Source organism: Babesia bigemina (genome assembly GCF_000981445.1).
Source record: "Babesia bigemina genome assembly Bbig001, chromosome : V".
Lineage (NCBI taxonomy): Eukaryota > Apicomplexa > Aconoidasida > Piroplasmida > Babesiidae > Babesia > Babesia bigemina.
The window spans coordinates 149,411-166,176 of NC_027220.1; the positions used below are offsets into that span (position 1 = coordinate 149,411).

The 16,766-nt window shown below is 49.7% G+C and overlaps 13 protein-coding genes across 13 annotated transcripts; 6 read left to right on the forward strand and 7 right to left on the reverse strand.

Annotated features, from left to right (window-relative positions):
- Positions 1-174: 174 nt before the first annotated feature.
- On the forward strand, positions 175-1,596 carry BBBOND_0404620 (hypothetical protein; the record flags this gene model as incomplete). The annotated part of the gene is made up of 1 exon (XM_012914707.1): positions 175-1,596. The coding sequence occupies one exon, from the start codon at positions 175-177 to the stop codon at positions 1,594-1,596; it is 1,422 nt and encodes a 473-aa protein (XP_012770161.1).
- A 53-nt stretch (positions 1,597-1,649) lies between these two features.
- BBBOND_0404630 (-ATP-dependent RNA helicase dbp9) lies at positions 1,650-1,958 on the reverse strand (the record flags this gene model as incomplete). Its single annotated transcript, XM_012914708.1, has 1 exon — positions 1,650-1,958. One exon carries the CDS (start codon positions 1,956-1,958, stop codon positions 1,650-1,652), a length of 309 nt encoding a protein of 102 aa, XP_012770162.1.
- A 900-nt stretch (positions 1,959-2,858) lies between these two features.
- Positions 2,859-4,280, forward strand: BBBOND_0404640 (hypothetical protein; the record flags this gene model as incomplete). Its single annotated transcript, XM_012914709.1, has 1 exon — positions 2,859-4,280. The coding sequence occupies one exon, from the start codon at positions 2,859-2,861 to the stop codon at positions 4,278-4,280; it is 1,422 nt and encodes a 473-aa protein (XP_012770163.1).
- A 53-nt stretch (positions 4,281-4,333) lies between these two features.
- BBBOND_0404650 (-ATP-dependent RNA helicase DBP9) lies at positions 4,334-4,642 on the reverse strand (the record flags this gene model as incomplete). Its single annotated transcript, XM_012914710.1, has 1 exon — positions 4,334-4,642. One exon carries the CDS (start codon positions 4,640-4,642, stop codon positions 4,334-4,336), a length of 309 nt encoding a protein of 102 aa, XP_012770164.1.
- Positions 4,643-5,543: 901 nt separating this feature from the next.
- BBBOND_0404660 (hypothetical protein) lies at positions 5,544-6,965 on the forward strand (the record flags this gene model as incomplete). Its single annotated transcript, XM_012914711.1, has 1 exon — positions 5,544-6,965. The coding sequence occupies one exon, from the start codon at positions 5,544-5,546 to the stop codon at positions 6,963-6,965; it is 1,422 nt and encodes a 473-aa protein (XP_012770165.1).
- A 53-nt stretch (positions 6,966-7,018) lies between these two features.
- On the reverse strand, positions 7,019-7,327 carry BBBOND_0404670 (-ATP-dependent RNA helicase DBP9; the record flags this gene model as incomplete). Its single annotated transcript, XM_012914712.1, has 1 exon — positions 7,019-7,327. The coding sequence occupies one exon, from the start codon at positions 7,325-7,327 to the stop codon at positions 7,019-7,021; it is 309 nt and encodes a 102-aa protein (XP_012770166.1).
- Positions 7,328-8,228: 901 nt separating this feature from the next.
- BBBOND_0404680 (hypothetical protein) lies at positions 8,229-9,650 on the forward strand (the record flags this gene model as incomplete). The annotated part of the gene is made up of 1 exon (XM_012914713.1): positions 8,229-9,650. One exon carries the CDS (start codon positions 8,229-8,231, stop codon positions 9,648-9,650), a length of 1,422 nt encoding a protein of 473 aa, XP_012770167.1.
- Positions 9,651-9,703: 53 nt separating this feature from the next.
- BBBOND_0404690 (-ATP-dependent RNA helicase DBP9) lies at positions 9,704-10,012 on the reverse strand (the record flags this gene model as incomplete). Its single annotated transcript, XM_012914714.1, has 1 exon — positions 9,704-10,012. The coding sequence occupies one exon, from the start codon at positions 10,010-10,012 to the stop codon at positions 9,704-9,706; it is 309 nt and encodes a 102-aa protein (XP_012770168.1).
- Positions 10,013-10,177: 165 nt separating this feature from the next.
- On the forward strand, positions 10,178-10,723 carry BBBOND_0404695 (hypothetical protein, conserved; the record flags this gene model as incomplete). Its single annotated transcript, XM_012914715.1, has 1 exon — positions 10,178-10,723. One exon carries the CDS (start codon positions 10,178-10,180, stop codon positions 10,721-10,723), a length of 546 nt encoding a protein of 181 aa, XP_012770169.1.
- A 214-nt stretch (positions 10,724-10,937) lies between these two features.
- On the forward strand, positions 10,938-11,306 carry BBBOND_0404700 (-Tetratricopeptide repeat protein 1; the record flags this gene model as incomplete). Its single annotated transcript, XM_012914716.1, has 2 exons — positions 10,938-11,043; positions 11,152-11,306. 2 exons carry the CDS (start codon positions 10,938-10,940, stop codon positions 11,304-11,306), a joined length of 261 nt encoding a protein of 86 aa, XP_012770170.1.
- A 290-nt stretch (positions 11,307-11,596) lies between these two features.
- BBBOND_0404710 (hypothetical protein) lies at positions 11,597-12,311 on the reverse strand (the record flags this gene model as incomplete). Its single annotated transcript, XM_012914717.1, has 4 exons — positions 11,597-11,629; positions 11,831-11,915; positions 11,959-12,021; positions 12,064-12,311. The coding sequence occupies 4 exons, from the start codon at positions 12,309-12,311 to the stop codon at positions 11,597-11,599; spliced, it is 429 nt and encodes a 142-aa protein (XP_012770171.1).
- Positions 12,312-12,411: 100 nt separating this feature from the next.
- Positions 12,412-14,193, reverse strand: BBBOND_0404720 (splicing factor 3B subunit 2, putative; the record flags this gene model as incomplete). The annotated part of the gene is made up of 4 exons (XM_012914718.1): positions 12,412-12,627; positions 12,665-13,339; positions 13,384-14,058; positions 14,095-14,193. 4 exons carry the CDS (start codon positions 14,191-14,193, stop codon positions 12,412-12,414), a joined length of 1,665 nt encoding a protein of 554 aa, XP_012770172.1.
- Positions 14,194-14,445: 252 nt separating this feature from the next.
- Positions 14,446-15,258, reverse strand: BBBOND_0404730 (hypothetical protein; the record flags this gene model as incomplete). The annotated part of the gene is made up of 3 exons (XM_012914719.1): positions 14,446-14,685; positions 14,792-14,887; positions 15,211-15,258. 3 exons carry the CDS (start codon positions 15,256-15,258, stop codon positions 14,446-14,448), a joined length of 384 nt encoding a protein of 127 aa, XP_012770173.1.
- Positions 15,259-16,766: the final 1,508 nt, after the last annotated feature.

Genomic DNA, 16,766 nt, shown 5'->3' on the forward strand with positions numbered 1-16,766 from the left:
TTGATTCTCTTATTTCTCACTCATTGAATTCTACAGTTATTCCTAAAATTTCCGAGCTGTTTGATAGAGCAAGAAAATTTTCGTTACTTGCAGGCTCCTGATATATGGCATTTTAAATGAGCTCATAGACTCGCTGAATCTAGTAACGGCTCGTAAAAATCGCTTTACAAAAAAATGAATCTGTTGTCGAAACATTGCATAGCTGCCTCTGTTTTGGCTGGGTGCCTGGTGAGTGGAATAGTTATCGACCTACAATCAGATGTTCTACCTGATGGTGTGGAGGTCTTCTACGGAACCTTCCCGAATGGCGGCATATACAGATTCATACGAGGCACTGATGAAATGATAACGGCGTTACATTATGATTGTTATTATTCTTACCGTTTCTCGAAGATGATAGAGAATTTGGTCTACTCTCATGTGGAGGATTTTCGTCGCGGTGAGGAGCGTTATGTACGCCATCATGTAGCGAGAAAATCTGGCGGGCGCCATATACAACGTAGCACAACTGAACAATGTGGGAAATATGGATTTATGTACAGAAGTACGTTTGATTTGGTAACTTTTATTGGCGGCGTGTTGTTGCTAATAGTTGATGCGAGAGTGGGATTGCCTCAACATCCTTTGGTATTTGCCTTTCGTAAACGTTGCTCTAGTGGTTTAGTTAAGTACAAAACGAAAAGCAATTTCGTCATAACTAATGGTTTAACTGTTGATATACGTCTAAAGATATACAAATTGGGGGAAATACATGTATCACATATTAATGATATTTCACTTGGATGTATATCTAGATTTCGCATAAGATGTGATTATATCAACACGTATATGGATGGCGTATTCTTTCATATTAGCACAGACACAATAGATGTCCAGGTTGATGTGACTGATATACTGGAAAGGAATGTATCCGATGCATGTATTACGTCCCCGACGTCGAGCGGTTCTGTGTGTTTTAAGGGATCTGAAGGCGGCACTGCATCATTCGACTTGTCATCGCAGGAAGTGTCGGATGCAAATGGCCTGATAGAAGTAAATGAGGCTACACCTGGTGCAGCGCATATGGCTACGCGTTCGATTTACGTGTTGGTACCAACGCAACTCGGTTATGAACCTCGTTTTGAAGAGTACGCCACGTACGACCCATCAAGCAACACTGTTACGTACGACATAGACTTCCTGACTACGCATTATGCGCCACAATGCGAAGGTAAGACACGCACAACTATTTGGATGAGGGCAGTGCGTGCCGTCGTACGGTCAGACAGCACTTGTGTGTTCTTCTGCGCTGCCAGTACGGATGCGCCAATTGATTCTCGTGATGACGCCCAACCCACCGAATCTGTGTCAACAAGCACTGATGATGCAAATGACTTAGTCGATATGGACAATTTCATCGAACAGATGATGCTGCCTGGAATGGATACCATAAGTGATCTCCTGAACGCATCGGGTATTCCAATTGATGATGCGGAGGATTTTGAGTTATCGGATTTGCAACCGACAATAGGTGATGAACGTCCTGCACTTTACCAGAGCGCAGAGTCATCTTACGACACACTATGGGCCATATACGATGGAGCGTTCCGAGGGTGAGCATTGGTTCTACGGGGGCACGTTTATCGTCGACTGCTGGCATCTGAACAGCCTCAGCGACAACACGTATTACGAAATAAGGCTGAGCTGATACGCTCATTTGAGGTTAGCATCAAATGCAGCGCAGCACGGATGCGTCCAGTTTGCGCCTTGACGAGTATATCCTTTCCTGCGAGTGCTTGCGGTATGGCCTTTGTCTGTATGTCTGTGAATGTGCCGTATGAGCCGGTCAGCGCTTCTACGAGCGTCGGGTGTAGGCGGTGTCTGCCGAATTGCAGAATGGAGTCGTTGTCGCCGCAGGATTTCGCGGCAACTGACGGCGGTGTTACCGTCTCGTCGGCGCTTTCCTCAAACGAGACCATACCGATTCAAGCGTGACACACAGTTGCATATGGACAGTGCATTCCTGCCGCGACGGTTGTCGTTTGTGGGTCGCCGCGCTGCAGCGGACCCGGGCGCGGGTTGACCGAGACCACCAGAAACACACACCAAGGAAGTCCACAACCGCCCGTATATACGTTAAACATATCATATGGCAGGGTCGTGTTAATTGTTGTTGGTAACACCGGTGATGCCGTTCACTCATTCCTTGAGTGTGTATGTGCGTGTCTAGGTAGTTGTTTACGGCGTTGGCTGTATTATTGCTATCTGGGCGTTGCCTTGTGTGACACCAAGCGCGTTGAATGTGTTACCGGTAATCATTGTTCATTTTTGTCTAGGTTGTGTTTAGCGTTTGTTGTCTGCGGCGTGTTTGTCAGCCTTCGGCGCTGTGGAGATTGGCGTTGTGTTGCGTGTTATCCGGCATCGCATACTGTTTGCACATGCTGTTTATTGTGTTAGTTTTCGGCGAGTGATGTGTTATAGACCTTTGCCATAATACCTGTTACTATATTTTTGTGCTGCGTGGCTGTTGTGGAATTCTTCGTTCTGCCTCGGGACTAGCATACTGACGTTATGCACGTTCCCATAATCGAGTTGACAGCAGCGGTATGATCGCATTATGCCACGTAATGCTCCACATGTAGTCACTAGAAAATTCTCACTGCTTTCGCCTCAGCAGTTAATTTAATAGATCCGGCGCACTGTTATTTGATTCTCTTATTTCTCACTCATTGAATTCTACAGTTATTCCTAAAATTTCCGAGCTGTTTGATAGAGCAAGAAAATTTTCGTTACTTGCAGGCTCCTGATATATGGCATTTTAAATGAGCTCATAGACTCGCTGAATCTAGTAACGGCTCGTAAAAATCGCTTTACAAAAAATGAATCTGTTGTCGAAACATTGCATAGCTGCCTCTGTTTTGGCGGGGTGCCTAGTGAGTGGAATAGTTATCGACCTGGCATCAGATGTTCTACCTGATTGTGTGGAGGTCTTCTACGGAACCTTCCCGAATGGCGGCATATACAGATTCATACGAGGCACTGATGAAATGATAACGGCGTTACATTATGATGGTCATTATTCTCACCGTTTCTCATTATTGATTGATGGTTTGGTCTACTCTCATGTGGAGGATTTTCGTCGCGGTGAGGAGCGTTATGTACGCCATCATGTAGCGAGAAAATCTGGCGGGCGCAATATACAACGTAACAATATTGAACTATTAAGGCAGTATGGATTTTTTCGAAAAACGACGTTAGATTTGGTAACTTTTATTAGTGGTTGGGTTTCGCTAGCAGTTGATGCGAGAGTAGGATTGCCTCAACATCCTGTGATACATGCCTCTTGTCGACATTTTACTAATGGTTCAGTTTCGTATAGAGTGAAATCTCAATTCCTAACAAATAATGGTTTAACTGTTGATATACGTCCACAGATATACAAGTTGGGGGAAATACATGTATCAAATATTAATGATATTTCACTGGGATGTATATGCAGATTTCTCATGGAATCCAATGCCATCGTCACGTATGTGGATGACGAATACTTTAATATGCGCACAGACACAATAGATGTCCAGGTTGATGTGACTGATATGCTGGAAAGGAATGTATCCGATGCATGTATTACGTCCCCGACGTCGAGCGGTCCATTGGGTTATAAGGGATCTGAAGGTGGCGCTGCATCATTCGACGTGTCGTCGCAGGAAGTGTCAGCTGCAAATGGCCTGATGGAAGTAAATGAGGCTACACCTGGTGCAGCGCATATGGCTACGCGTTCGATTTACGTGTTGGTACCAACGCAACTCGGTTATGAACCTCGTTTTGAAGAGTACGCCACGTACGACCCATCAAGCAACACAGTTACTTACGACATAGACTTCCTGACTACGCATTATGCGCCACAATGCGAAGGTAAGACACGCACATATATTCGGATGAGGGCAGTGCGTGCCGTCGTACGGTCAGACAGCACTTGTGTGTTCTTCTGCGCTGCCAGTACGGATGCGCCAATTGATTCTCGTGATGACGCCCAACCCACCGAATCTGTGTCAACAAGCACTGATGATGCAAATGACTTAGTCGATATGGACAATTTCATCGAACAGATGATGCTGCCTGGAATGGATACCATAAGTGATCTCCTGAACGCATCGGGTATTCCAATTGATGATGCGGAGGATTTTGAGTTATCGGATTTGCAACCGACAATAGGTGATGAACGTCCTGCACTTTACCAGAGTGCAGAGTCATCTTACGACACACTATGGGCCATATACGATGGAGCGTTCCGAGGGTGAGCATTGGTTCTACGGGGGCACGTGTATCGTCGACTGCTGGCATCTGAACAGCCTCAGCGACAACACGTATTACGAAATAAGGCTGAGCTGATACGCTCATTTGAGGTTAGCATCAAATGCAGCGCAGCACGGATGCGTCCAGTTTGCGCCTTGACGAGTATATCCTTTCCTGCGAGTGCTTGCGGTATGGCCTTTGTCTGTATGTCTGTGAATGTGCCGTATGAGCCGGCCAGCGCTTCTACGAGCGTCGGGTGTAGGCGGTGTCTGCCAAATTGCAGAATGGAGTCGTTGTCGCCGCAGGATTTCGCGGCAACTGACGGCGGTGTTACCGTCTCGTCGGCGCTTTCCTCAAACGAGACCATACCGATTCAAGCGTGACACACAGTTGCATATGGACAGTGCATTCCTGCCGCGACGGTTGTCGTTTGTGGGTCGCCGCGCTGCAGCGGACCCGGGCGCGGGTTGACCGAGACCACCAGAAACACACACCAAGGAAGTCCACAACCGCCCGTATATACGTTAAACATATCATATGGCAGGGTCGTGTTAATTGTTGTTGGTAACACCGGTGATGCCGTTCACTCATTCCTTGAGTGTGTATGTGCGTGTCTAGGTAGTTGTTTACGGCGTTGGCTGTATTATTGCTATCTGGGCGTTGCCTTGTGTGACACCAAGCGCGTTGAATGTGTTACCGGTAATCATTGTTCATTTTTGTCTAGGTTGTGTTTAGCGTTTGTTGTCTGCGGCGTGTTTGTCAGCCTTCGGCGCTGTGGAGATTGGCGTTGTGTTGCGTGTTATCCGGCATCGCATACTGTTTGCACATGCTGTTTATTGTGTTAGTTTTCGGCGAGTGATGTGTTATAGACCTTTGCCATAATACCTGTTACTATATTTTTGTGCTGCGTGGCTGTTGTGGAATTCTTCGTTCTGCCTCGGGACTAGCATACTGACGTTATGCACGTTCCTATAATCGAGTTGACAGCAGCGGTATGATCGCATTATGCCACGTAATGCTCCACATGTAGTCACTAGAAAATTCTCACTGCTTTCGCCTCAGCAGTTAATTTAATAGATCCGGCGCACTGTTATTTGATTCTCTTATTTCTCACTCATTGAATTCTACAGTTATTCCTAAAATTTCCGAGCTGTTTGATAGAGCAAGAAAATTTTCGTTACTTGCAGGCTCCTGATATATGGCATTTTAAATGAGCTCATAGACTCGCTGAATCTAGTAACAGCTCGTTGAAAACGCATTACAAAAAAATGAATCTGTTGTCGAAACATTGCATAGCTGCCTCTGTTTTGGCGGGGTGCCTAGTGAGTGGAATAGTTATCGACCTGGCATCAGATGTTCTACCTGATTGTGTGGAGGTCTTTTACGGGACCTTCCCGAATGGCGGCATATACAGATTCATACGAGGCACTGATGAAATGATAACGGGGTTACATTATGATGGTCATTATTCTCACCGTTTCTCGAAGATGATAGAGAATTTGGTCTACTCACATGTGGAGGATTTTCGTCGCGGTGAGGAGCACTATGTACGTTATTATATAGGGAGAAAACTTAAAGGGCGCGTTATAATGCGTAGCATAACTGAACAACGTTTGGGTTTGGGAGTCATTCGCAAAACGACGTCACAGTTGGAAACATTTATTGGCGGCGTGCTGTTGCTAATAGTTGATGCGACAGCAGGATTGCCTCAACATCCTTTGATACATACCTTTCGTCCACCTTCCACTAATGGTTCAGTTAGATATAAAGTGAAAAGCTATTTCGCCACAAATAACGGTTTAACTGTTAATATACATCTAAGGATATACAACATGGGTGAAATACATCTATCACAAATTAATGGCATTTCACTTGGATGTAAATGCAGATTTTTCATGGAATCCAATGTTATCGTATCGTATATAGATGACCGATACTTTTATATTCTCACAGACACAAAAGATCTCCAGGTTGATGTGACTGATATGCTGGAAAGGAATGTATCCGATGCATGTATTACGTCCCCGACGTCGAGCGGTTCTGTGTGTTTTAAGGGATCTGAAGGCGGCACTGCATCATTCGACGTGTCGTCGCAGGAAGTGTCAGATGCAAATGGCCTGATGGAAGTAAATGAGGCTACACCTGGTGCAGCGCATATGGCAACGCGTTCGATTTACGTGTTGGTACCAACGCAACTCGGTTATGAACCTCATTTTGAAGAGTACGCCACGTACGACCCATCAAGCAACACAGTCACTTACGACATAGACTTCCTGACTACGCATTATGCGCCGCAATGCGAAGGTGAGGCACGCACATATATTCGGATGAGGGCAGTGCGTGCCGTCGTACGGTCAGACAGCACTTGTGTGTTCTTCTGCGCTGCCAGTACGGATGCGCCAATTGATTCTCGTGATGACGCCCAACCCACCGAATCTGTGTCAACAAGCACTGATGATGCAAATGACTTAGTCGATATGGACAATTTCATCGAACAGATGATGCTGCCTGGAATGGATACCATAAGTGATCTCCTGAACGCATCGGGTATTCCAATTGATGATGCGGAGGATTTTGAGTTATCGGATTTGCAACCGACAATAGGTGATGAACGTCCTGCACTTTACCAGAGCGCAGAGTCATCTTACGACACACTATGGGCCATATACGATGGAGCGTTCCGAGGGTGAGCATTGGTTCTACGGGGGCACGTTTATCGTCGACTGCTGGCATCTGAACAGCCTCAGCGACAACACGTATTACGAAATAAGGCTGAGCTGATACGCTCATTTGAGGTTAGCATCAAATGCAGCGCAGCACGGATGCGTCCAGTTTGCGCCTTGACGAGTATATCCTTTCCTGCGAGTGCTTGCGGTATGGCCTTTGTCTGTATGTCTGTGAATGTGCCGTATGAGCCGGCCAGCGCTTCTACGAGCGTCGGGTGTAGGCGGTGTCTGCCGAATTGCAGAATGGAGTCGTTGTCGCCGCAGGATTTCGCGGCAACTGACGGCGGTGTTACCGTCTCGTCGGCGCTTTCCTCAAACGAGACCATACCGATTCAAGCGTGACACACAGTTGCATATGGACAGTGCATTCCTGCCGCGACGGTTGTCGTTTGTGGGTCGCCGCGCTGCAGCGGACCCGGGCGCGGGTTGACCGAGACCACCAGAAACACACACCAAGGAAGTCCACAACCGCCCGTATATACGTTAAACATATCATATGGCAGGGTCGTGTTAATTGTTGTTGGTAACACCGGTGATGCCGTTCACTCATTCCTTGAGTGTGTATGTGCGTGTCTAGGTAGTTGTTTACGGCGTTGGCTGTATTATTGCTATCTGGGCGTTGCCTTGTGTGACACCAAGCGCGTTGAATGTGTTACCGGTAATCATTGTTCATTTTTGTCTAGGTTGTGTTTAGCGTTTGTTGTCTGCGGCGTGTTTGTCAGCCTTCGGCGCTGTGGAGATTGGCGTTGTGTTGCGTGTTATCCGGCATCGCATACTGTTTGCACATGCTGTTTATTGTGTTAGTTTTCGGCGAGTGATGTGTTATAGACCTTTGCCATAATACCTGTTACTATATTTTTGTGCTGCGTGGCTGTTGTGGAATTCTTCGTTCTGCCTCGGGACTAGCATACTGACGTTATGCACGTTCCCATAATCGAGTTGACAGCAGCGGTATGATCGCATTATGCCACGTAATGCTCCACATGTAGTCACTAGAAAATTCTCACTGCTTTCGCCTCAGCAGTTAATTTAATAGATCCGGCGCACTGTTATTTGATTCTCTTATTTCTCACTCATTGAATTCTACAGTTATTCCTAAAATTTCCGAGCTGTTTGATAGAGCAAGAAAATTTTCGTTACTTGCAGGCTCCTGATATATGGCATTTTAAATGAGCTCATAGACTCGCTGAATCTAGTAACAGCTCGTTGAAAACGCATTACAAAAAAATGAATCTGTTGTCGAAACATTGCATAGCTGCCTCTGTTTTGGCGGGGTGCCTAGTGAGTGGAATAGTTATCGACCTGGCATCAGATGTTCTACCTGATTGTGTGGAGGTCTTTTACGGGACCTTCCCGAATGGCGGCATATACAGATTCATACGAGGCACTGATGAAATGATAACGGGGTTACATTATGATGGTCATTATTCTCACCATTTTTCGTTAAAGATTACGGGTTTGGTTTACTCTTATGTGGAGGATTTTCGTCGCGATGAGGAACATTATGTGCGCCATCATGTAGCGAGACAATCTGGCGGGCGCGTTGTAAGGCGTAGCAAAACTGGATTACGTGTGGGTTTGGAATTGATTCCCCAATGGATGCCACAGTTGGCAACTTTTATTAGTGGGTGGGTTTTGCTACCAGTTGATGCGAGATTAGGATTCCCTCAACATCCTTTGGTATGTGTTACTCGTGATTATTTGAAGAGTGGTTCAGTTCGTTGTAGATTGACACAGCAATTCCTCACAAATACGGGTTTAATTGTTAAAACATTTCCAAAAATATTCAAATTAGGGGAAATACATGCATCACATATTAATGGTATTGCACTTGGATGTAAATGCAGATTACTCATGGCATCAAATTTCATCGTCTCGTATAGAGAAGACCCATACTTTTATATTGTCACAGACACAACAGATGTCCAGGTTGATGTGACTGATATGCTGGAAAGGAATGTATCCGATGCATGTATTACGTCCCCGACGTCGAGCGGTCCTTTGGGTTATAAGGGATCTGAAGGCGGCGCTCCATCATTCGACTTGACGTCACCGGAAGTGTCAGATGCAAATGGCCTGATAGAAGTAAATGAGGCTACACCTGGTGCAGCGCATATGGCAACGCGTTCGATTTACGTGTTGGTACCAACGCAACTCGGTTATGAACCTCGTTTTGAAGAGTACGCCACGTACGACCCATCAAGCAACACAGTTACTTACGACATAGACTTCCTGACTACGCATTATGCGCCGCAATGCGAAGGTGAGGCACGCACATATATTCGGATGAGGGCAGTGCGTGCCGTCGTACGGTCAGACAGCACTTGTGTGTTCTTCTGCGCTGCCAGTACGGATGCGCCAATTGATTCTCGTGATGACGCCCAACCCACCGAATCTGTGTCAACAAGCACTGATGATGCAAATGACTTAGTCGATATGGACAATTTCATCGAACAGATGATGCTGCCTGGAATGGATACCATAAGTGATCTCCTGAACGCATCGGGTATTCCAATTGATGATGCGGAGGATTTTGAGTTATCGGATTTGCAACCGACAATAGGTGATGAACGTCCTGCACTTTACCAGAGCGCAGAGTCATCTTACGACACACTATGGGCCATATACGATGGAGCGTTCCGAGGGTGAGCATTGGTTCTACGGGGGCACGTTTATCGTCGACTGCTGGCATCTGAACAGCCTCAGCGACAACACGTATTACGAAATAAGGCTGAGCTGATACGCTCATTTGAGGTTAGCATCAAATGCAGCGCAGCACGGATGCGTCCAGTTTGCGCCTTGACGAGTATATCCTTTCCTGCGAGTGCTTGCGGTATGGCCTTTGTCTGTATGTCTGTGAATGTGCCGTATGAGCCGGCCAGCGCTTCTACGAGCGTCGGGTGTAGGCGGTGTCTGCCGAATTGCAGAATGGAGTCGTTGTCGCCGCAGGATTTCGCGGCAACTGACGGCGGTGTTACCGTCTCGTCGGCGCTTTCCTCAAACGAGACCATACCGATTCAAGCGTGACACACAGTTGCATATGGACAGTGCATTCCTGCCGCGACGGTTGTCGTTTGTGGGTCGCCGCGCTGCAGCGGACCCGGGCGCGGGTTGACCGAGACCACCAGAAACACACACCAAGGAAGTCGTCATGCGAAATCGTGTTTGTGATTGCTATGTATTCGGATACGGGTTCTGTGAATAATGACGGTAGGTCCTTTATGGATGTTGGCGTGACAGAAGACAAGGTTTCTTCCAACGCCACCGTATGTGATGTAGAGACGCCGAAATCAAACGATGGACCAGTTTTATTTGGTAGGTACTCTGCTAGCTTTCTAAAAGAACGCGGAAATGTCGTTTTTAAAAGCGGAGACTATTTTGCGGCACGCGAATTATATACGAACGCCATTGTGAGACTGGAGCACTCGGAGAATGACGCTCTGGCAGCACAGTTGTACTGCAACAGAGCAGCATGTCACATCGCGATGGATGATTTCGACTCCGCTGTGTCCGATGCCACAGAAGCCCTAATGCTTGATCGTTCATACGTGAAGGTGAGCTTAAGATTTAAATTTGTCGTACGGCGCCAAACATACATTACATTTATAATTGACGTAATTGTGAAACATTTGTATGGGATTTTGTGCAGTCGATGGTTGAAATATGAAGGGTGTAATTGTTTTTCGGTAACGGATTTGTTGTGGGAGACTAAGGCACATTGAAGCGCCGCTCCTAGCGTGAAAGGTGAACCATGCCACACCATGAAATCTTACAATGTCATACATATTGTTCAAACGTATGCATGTGTTATTGTTCCAGTGCATAGTTTATTGCTTAGCTGGATGCGCTGGCTGCTTGCATCTCTACCGCACTGCATTCTGTGTTGATATAATTGTCATTTAGGCTTACTTAAGGCGTAGCTCGGCATACGAGAAAATGGGAATGCATCAGAAAGCTCTTGCTGATCTCAATAAAGCGGTGGAACTTGATGGCACGATAGAGCCGCAATATCGCGACAAGGTCTGCAAACTTAAAGTTGCAGGTAAGTCATACAATTTGCACGCAACCATATGTTGGAAGTCACCACTAAATTGTGGTTTTATGTATGATGTCTTCTCCCCACCGTAGTGAAACATTCATTACATCGCAGCCGAAAAGGAGTTTGCCAAGGAGAAGGACGAAATGATGGGGAAACTGAAGGACCTGGGCAATACCCTTCTGGGTAAGATAGGTCTTTCACTGGACAATTTCAAAGTAAACAAGGATGAGAATACCGGCTCCTACAACATCCAGTTCCAGAACTGATGCGCCGTTCAGTTGTCGGTATACGCAACTGCGCCCAATCCGTGCGTCAGGAGAAAGATCGGTTGCAACCGTATCAACCTATCGCAACATTCATAATATCTGACATTAAAATTGCGTTGGATCACCGCGGAGCTGCTTGCCGAGCTATCCCGCAACTGCATAAAGGGTCCGCGATGCTGCGGCCATAGACGCAGTCGGTCGATCATGCCTCATTAGGCACTAAATAAACCTCGCTGACATGCTTCTGCAGCACGTTGGCGCTGTGTTTTAACCTGTATGATATTTGCAGATCAATGGCGGCGTCGGTTGTTGGAGGCCAGTCTCTTACCTAGTGAGGTAGGCTTCCGTTTCCCTACGTTCATCATCAAGGTTCTCCGCTGCTTCCTTGCGCTTCGCCGTGTTCTGTTCCTCCAGAACTTCGATCTCGTGCCGGATAATCCCGCACTTCTCACGCATTGACTGCAGCATCTTGTTAAGGAGGTATAACGCCGAAGCCCGCAGTTATGTACACCCGTCTTACGTACCTCACTCGCGCCCTTAGTTGCCTCCAGTTTGGCCAGCTCTTCCTTTAACGTACAGTACCGCAGTTGCAGGTTGGCAAGGTCGCACCTGTGGACGATGGGGTGGGGTTGACAGTTGAATGGCTACTAACTCCTCGGAACGCACTGGCGCCTCCACCTTCTTGCCGCCTACGCGTGACGACGGCACCGACGCCCTGCACGTGAGGTAAGACGTCGCGAGCAGCGGCGGTGCTCACCAGAATACTATGACATTCTTGAACCGCTGGGTGCAGAGCAACCCCTCCTCCAGAAGCTGGCTCACAACTTCTGCAGCGGTGTGTCCATTTGCAATTGGCACTTTACCGCGGTGCTGCGAAGGCTTGATGTCGAATTGGCGCATCAGGCACTCGAGGTCGCGCTTGCAGTACAACTCGCCGCCGCTGGAGACGTGGTCGTACATAGCGGCAACCTGAGGGTCCGTCAACGCTGATTCGCGAACCGCCATGGTGCAGTCAATACAAAAGGTGTATACTTAATTATTAATGTGCATCGATGAAGGCCGCGTGATGCTTTTCGCGCGGTTGCGCCGACTTTTCTTAGGCAGCTTAGAATTTGAATTCCTTCTTTTTCTTCGCACGCTTCGGCTCCGCAGCCTCGGTGACGATCTGGCCGGCAGCCTCTTGAACCGATTTGGCCTTGTTTTCGTAGAACTTGAGCTGCCGCATCACCCCGTCGGCACTCATCGCGCCGTCGGCCTGAAGAGACGGCGTTACCATGCCTCCCAGCGGCGTAGCGGCGCCGGCCTTGCCGGTGACTGGTGTCTGAGCGGATGTGAGCACTGTGCACAAAGCGACCTACAATTGGCGTCGCAACTGGCGGCATCGAGTACGTAATCTGCGACCCGAACAGCGCATTCGCACTGCGATTGGTGGCCTTGGGCTCGAGAACCGTGTACGCTTTGCGCGGCACTGCCCTGGGCGGATCGGCGGGAGCACGCATGTCAAGTGGAGTGTCCAACCCGGTGCTAACGACGGGTATCGGCGTCTCCACGGACGGCGCTACGACGGCAGTACCCTCCTCAGCCTTCTCGTCGTCAGAAGAGTCCGAGTACTCGCTGGCATCGTCGTCGGTCTCATCCTTCGGCAACTCGCCCCAGAGCTCCTTGTTAATGTGGCCGTCCTCGTAGTACGTGGAGTCAATGTAGCCGAAGATGGGGTTGCCGGAATCGTCCGTTGGCAGCTGCCCCCAGCCCCCGGCGTGGAACCCGAATGAGGCCCCTTCCGGCAGCGGCGCGTTCACGCCGGGGATCTTCAGGTTCGGGTAGCTCGGCGGCGGCCCAAAGCGTTGCATATTGATCAACCACGGCGGCGGCGCGTTCTCGCCCACACCCAGAGCCTTTTTCAGCCGGTCGCTCATGTGACCTGGCCTGTAGTGGCGCATACGCAGCTCCATCTCTTTGCCCACGTAGTACACATCGCCGTACCTGGTCATCGCGGGCTTCGTGGCGTACTTAAAGAAAGCGTCGTGAAGAATCTGCAATCACTGTCACCACGCGGAACGCTGGCACGCGAACCCACCTGGTAGTTGATGTCCATCCTGTGCGACTTGGGTCGCACCTTCTCGCGCATCTTCTGCTTCAGCGTTTTGTTGGCCTCCTTCTCCCTCAGAGCCGACCTGATTTCCGCAATCTTGGTGTCCTCAATATACGGCGGCAGCTTGTACGCAGGCTTGTCGTAGCTGCGACGTGTCTGCATGTAACGCATCTTCTCGCTCCAGTGCGACGGGACGGGTACGGAGTTTCGCTGCGCCTTCAGCCAAACCAAAAACTTGGGGTCAGCCGCGGTGGTGTCCCAGAACTCCACTACCTCCGGTTTGTCGGCGATCTGCTTGAGCTGCGCCAGGGTGGGACGGTTCATCAATTTGAGCTTCTTCTTGCTGCCCATCGTGCGGCGCGACTCGTCCACCTCGTCCTCATCGGACGAGTCAAACTCGTTCTCCACTGGCGCCTCCGGCTCTTCGGGCGTAGGCTCGAGGTCCAAAGAGATGCGCTCAAGCTGCGCGAAGCGGTCGAACACCTCCTGGAACTCGCCACCCACACCCGTGGGCACGACGTACTCGACATCGACGGATTCCGCATCCTTCTGCAGCGCCTCCAGGTCGCCAAAATGGTCCCGCAGCACATCGCGCAGACGCGCGGTTCGCGACTGCTTTTCGGCCAACTCCGGTTCACCGACGGGCTTTTGCTTCCGCTTCTGCGCGGCGTTGCGGGAACACGTGATACCACCTACCAGCTTCTTGAGGTAGTTCTTCGCGGCGCTTCCGCTGCGCTTCCGCAACTCGCGCAACACGGTGGACTGGCCGCCCGCATTGGCGCTATCCTGGCCCATTGTGGCAGCCAAGACGCCGTGCGCAGAACGGTCACCCGAGTATCGCAAGTACACGTTCTACGCATAGAATCACGGCACCCAGCGGCTTCCACTGCTACTTTTAATTCGAATCCAGGCAGTACAACCGCGTGGTTCAACAAACCGCGTATGTCAGGAGCACTACACGGTACTCTCGGATGAGTGGCCGACGCGTGAGCGCCCCGTTATGGAAGCATCGCCGTGGTCGCCGGCCCTCATGGAAGGTGGCGATATCTAATTATTTACATGTTTACTGACGGCTGTTGTGTTGCGTGGTGGGCGCGAAATGAACCGCTGGAGTTCGTCGATTTGCGCGTTCTGCAGGAACATGGACTCCTGGACGGCATCGAGCTGATTCTGCTCGTTCTCTTGCAACCTGTTGAGTGTGTTCTCGAGCGTGGTCATGTCTACGGCACGTTGTACACGGGAGATGTTTAACGAACCTTCCGCGATGGCAATCTCCTTGGCAACGCCCTGCGCATGTTTGGCACGTAATTCGGGGCACAATGGCACAACAGACACGCACGGGCAATACGTGGCCTTACGTCACGTAGTCACACAGTCAGATGCAGCCACCAACCTCGTTGGAGTCCTCTATGCCGAAGCTGATGTGCCGCGGTGCCACTGGCCCGTGGAAAAGCAGCGACATAACACCCTTCTCGTCGTTACGTCCAGCCTACACATTGAATTTAGAACTGCATTCCCAAAAGATGTGTAACAGAAGTGCCCACTTATCGCATAAACACAAAGGGCTTAACTGCGGTGTACCTGGATTGCAGACTGGGAAAACCGGCCGGGCATCGACGGGGGAAACTTTCGCCTCCTCGCTCCGACAGACTCGGAACACAAGCAAGCAGCGTGTGCCAAAAACGCTAACGACGCAAGAAAGACCACGCTGCGATGCATGATGGCGGTGTGTGAGCCGTTATGACAGTGCGGTCCTGCTACATCTTAACACAAAGTGGCATGGTGTCACGTAGAGACAAATCCCTCTGCAACGGTCGACGTAGGCGGAGCGGACGTCAGGCTGAGGAACGACAGCATCATAGTGATGTCGTGCGCCTCGCACGGCGACAGCGCACATTCACATCGCACAAGGCGAGAAGGCCGGCACACAGCTATACTATACAGATGCCCATAACGGGCAGCGCCGGATTGCGCCATGTTTCGTGGCGTCGCCGACGGTACCTAGGTGCGGCGGCGTCAACACCGAACAAGGGACACCTACGAATTACTTCAGCTGAATGGAGCCCATTCAACCGTAAACGAAGCTTTAAAATTAGGTACTGCTGCGGGTGGTAAAGAAGGGTGGAAGACGCTCACAGCACCGGTCTCTGCTCCCACCGCCTTCGCACGGTCGGCACGACGGCTATAAACTACTAGAGTGCTCCACATACGTCACCAAGTACTACAGCAGCATCTTGTATTATGCTATAATGCATTTCGCACCTAATGGGTGCATAAAAGGCGGCAGTGCGGTGACGGCACATCGCCAATGCTGCCGGAGAAGGAGGGACGTGCTGCGCCCTGAAAAGTCGAGAATTCGTGAAACAACCCAAATAGACAAGCCACATGTGGTCATAACAGCAATTGACAAAACGTATGGTTCAGCGCCAACACGGTAGAAAACGTGTCTACATGAACTTTTGAATCACGCTCAGCGCTGAAGCGCCACGAAGCGCCTCTCGGCGGCGCACATTGCACGTACCGCCGTAAAACTCGCGAATCTATTGTTTTGCAAAATAAAAAGGTCGGCTCAAAGCGGATGGCGACGCATATAGACACGATATAGGCGAATGCACGTTTGTGTGGTTTCGAATGCTCATGCGAGACAGGGAGAGGTAGACACAGTATCGCGCAGGCGTGACGGCTGTCATACAAAACGGAAAACAACGAAAACTAAATTGGGCCAGCGATGGAGCGCCAGTTGTAGTCCTTACAATTGCGCAGTTGCGTGGCAGAGGGTCGCTGCCCTGCTGCACGCTCATCGCATAGGGCGCGTCGAAGTGCATGAGACACGACGGCGACCGCCGCCGCCGACTGGGGCCAACCCTCGATTTTTTTCGTCTCTAAGGGGCGTGATCTGGCGGCCACCTTCTCATATCACATTGTGGGCCGGATTCCACATCCGATGGGAAGCGCAGGTCTTCCCAAAATTTTGTATTGGAATCCAAGTTTGTCACACTTTGCGATAAGTACAAGAGAAGCGGCTGACCAACCGGGTACGGAAGGATCTAAGTGAGGCGCTCCGGACTCGTTTGACGCCTCCTGAGGGCGGGTGCTCCGCGGATTACCAACTACCGAGAATGACCGCGCTGACAACAAAAACCAGTGAGCACGCCGTGAAACAGGTTTTGTCAGCTTTCGGCGGTGTGTTACAAACGCCGGGCGCTATTCTGTGTGCACATGCACCATTACACCTGAGAATAGAAGACGCTGGGGAGGCTTAGACAATCACACATATGCTACAGGTGGGGGTTTCGAGCAGTGCTGAACTCCACTGAGTTATTGTCTGCCGTTTTCACCGCAGCCGCTTACGGCAAGCACCGAAGACC